The sequence below is a fragment of the Zingiber officinale genome, chromosome 1B (genome assembly GCF_018446385.1).
Source record: "Zingiber officinale cultivar Zhangliang chromosome 1B, Zo_v1.1, whole genome shotgun sequence".
Classification (NCBI taxonomy): Eukaryota; Viridiplantae; Streptophyta; class Magnoliopsida; order Zingiberales; family Zingiberaceae; genus Zingiber; species Zingiber officinale.
In genome coordinates, this window is record NC_055986.1 from 83599813 (window position 1) to 83602808 (window position 2996).

The 2996-nt window shown below is 48.5% G+C and overlaps 1 protein-coding gene across 1 annotated transcript; it reads left to right on the forward strand.

The window, feature by feature from the left end:
- The first annotated feature begins 207 nt into the window (after nucleotides 1-207).
- Nucleotides 208-2363, forward strand: LOC121968681 (3-ketoacyl-CoA synthase 4-like). The gene has a single exon (XM_042518972.1). The coding sequence runs from the start codon at nucleotides 557-559 to the stop codon at nucleotides 2123-2125; it is 1569 nt and encodes a 522-aa protein (XP_042374906.1). The 5' UTR covers nucleotides 208-556; the 3' UTR covers nucleotides 2126-2363.
- The last annotated feature ends 633 nt before the right edge of the window (nucleotides 2364-2996 follow it).

A 2996-nucleotide genomic window follows, 5' to 3' on the forward strand; every position in this document is an offset into this window, starting at 1 on the left:
ATGATAATTTTAAAATAAAATAAAAATAACATGAATATAATGAGTTTTGATAATGTTGTGTTTACTAAAGCCCATTAAAATTTATAATAAATTTATTTGAGTTACAAATGCGAATGCGAATGCGAATGCGAATCCGAATTCATTATGAAAAATATACCAAACCAAACCAAATTAAGCCGACGGAGCGGTCACATTCTTTGGGGTTTCCTCAAACGCGCCGCGACAGCCTGGAGCAGGTTGTCTTGTCGACTTATTATGTACGGATCATCGCCAGCCGAACACATTTACCTTCTTTTGTTGTTGTCTCTCCGCGTGCTTCCCCCGCGGCGGCGGCGGCTACGGCTACGGCAGCATCTGCCGGCATTGTTCTAGCGCTTCTTCGCCTACCAGTCGGCCGAGACGTCGACGGCTGCTCGGAAGAGCCTGCGAGAGACGGCAGTTTTTCTTTCGTTGGTCGAACGCCACTGTCTATGTTAGCGGAGGGCGACAGGAGAAAGCCTTTGTGATTGGGATCGCATCGCTGTTCTCTGTCTTAGGGCTTAACAAAGGTAGACGGATGGAGAGCGGAGGAGCGTCGAAGGAGGCCGGCCAGCAGGAGCGGCCGCCCCAACTGCGTGAGAGCCGGCGGTTGCCGGACTTCTTGCAGAGCGTGAACCTTAAGTACGTGAAGCTGGGTTACCACTACCTTATCACCCACCTTCTGACCCTTCTGTTGATACCGTTAATGGTGGTGATCCTCTTGGAGGCGGCGCAGACCGATCCGGATGACCTACGGCAGTTGTGGCTCCATCTTCAGTATAACCTCGTCACCATCCTCGTCTGCTCCGCCTTCCTCGTCTTCGGCACCACCGTGTACATTATGAGGCTGCCCCGCCCCGTGTACCTCGTCGACTACGCGTGCTACCGCCCACCGGCGAAACTCGAGGTGCCTTTCCAGATGTTCATGTCGCACTCGCACCTGTGCGGGGCGTTCAACGAGTCGGCTCTGGAGTTTCAGCGCCGGATCCTGGAGCGCTCCGGCCTCGGCCAGGAGACCTACCTGCCTGCCGCGTTGCACGACCTCCCGCCTCGGCCTTCTATGGCCACTGCCCGCGAGGAGGCGGAGGAGGTCATGTTCGGCGCCCTGGACAACCTTTTCAAGAGCACCGGCGTGAAGCCCAAGGACGTTGGCATCCTCGTCGTCAATTGCAGCCTCTTCAATCCCACTCCCTCCCTCTCCGCCATGATTGTCAACCGCTACAAGCTCCGCGGCAACATCAAGAGCTTCAATCTCGGTGGCATGGGTTGCAGCGCCGGCGTCATCTCTCTCGACCTCGCACGGGACCTCCTCCAGGTTCACCGAGCCACCTACGCGGTCGTGGTCAGCACCGAGAACATCACCCAGAATTGGTATTTTGGGAACCGCAAATCGATGCTCATCCCCAATTGCCTGTTCCGCGTCGGGGCTGCCGCCATGTTGCTCTCCAACCGTTCGGCTGACCGACGGCGTGCCAAGTACAAGCTGCTCCACGTGGTCCGCACCCACCGCGGTGCCGACGACGGGGCCTTCCGCTGCGTCTACCAGGAGCAGGATGAAAAAAACAAGGTTGGCGTATCCCTCTCCAAGGACCTCATGGCCATTGCTGGGGAGGCACTCAAGATCAACATCACTACCCTCGGTCCTCTTGTCCTTCCAATTAGTGAACAACTCCTCTTCTTCACAACTCTTGTGGCCAAGAAGCTCTTCAATGGCAAGGTGAAGCCCTATATCCCGGATTTCAAGCTTGCGTTTGACCATTTCTGCATCCATGCTGGAGGCAGGGCTGTGATCGATGAGCTAGAGAAGAATCTGCATCTCCTGCCTGAGCATGTGGAAGCTTCACGGATGACCCTGCACCGGTTTGGCAACACCTCCTCCAGCTCTATCTGGTACGAGCTCGCATACACTGAGGCTATGGGCAGGATGAGGAAGGGACATCGTGTGTGGCAGATTGCTTTTGGGAGCGGCTTCAAGTGTAATAGTGCAGTGTGGCAGGCTCTTCGCAATGTGAAGGCTTCTCCAGATAGTCCATGGGAGGATTGTATCCATAGATACCCTGTTGAAATCGTTGATGGGTTTTCAACTCAGCCATCGGAGCAGAAATAGTGATTCATTGGATGTTTGGCTAAAATGATGAAGCTTGATTAAGTTAATTAGTTTCTTTGTGGATTTGTCAGGTCCTTTTAGATATCATATTCTAATTGATTATCATCTCATCAGGGAACTCAGGAAGTTAGCTATCTTGGTACTCTATTTGAGGTGCATTTGCAAGTTTTTTCAAATCAGCACATTGCTATTCTTGTATCATCAGGACCTTTCAATAACATGCTAAGTTTCTGCTTAACTATAATGTATGTTCAATCTGTCTCTTTGAGTAGCCCAGTCTGGTTTGTTTAAGTAATGTTGCTTGTTAAGCTGTAGTTCCCTGCCTACATTAGCTTTTGTCCATGAAGACGATAGCTTGTTTGTTTTTTCTTTTTTTTTTTCACCCAAAGTTTTGAACTGATTTGTTATTATTTTTTGAACCGATTTGTTGTTAATTTGATGTGTTATAGTCAACTTAACACTATCACATGTATTTGTTTGATAAAAAAATGTCAAATGATATATAAGTCTTTAGTGATCATAGTGGCATTGTTACTGGTTTGCAACTATAGAAAGTTCATTGTTGTGCCAAAAGGCTGCTTAAGCACTCAGTTTTGTTGTGCTTTTGCTAAAAATCTGTTTAAGTACTCAGTTTGCCATGTTTCTACTGTTCAAGCAGTAGCTAGTTAGCTTGAAGATTTATAGCAAATCTGAAAGTTTGTGGGTATATATGCTCTTCTACGGGCATCTGAACACCAGAGGGTTTTCATTAGTCTGATTAACTTGGATAAAATACTTATTAGTAGCATATAATACATGCCTTCTTTAACAAAGGGAAGATCAAAACTTTTAGTTTTTAGTTAAATAAGAAGTTGTACGATGTTCACAGCAA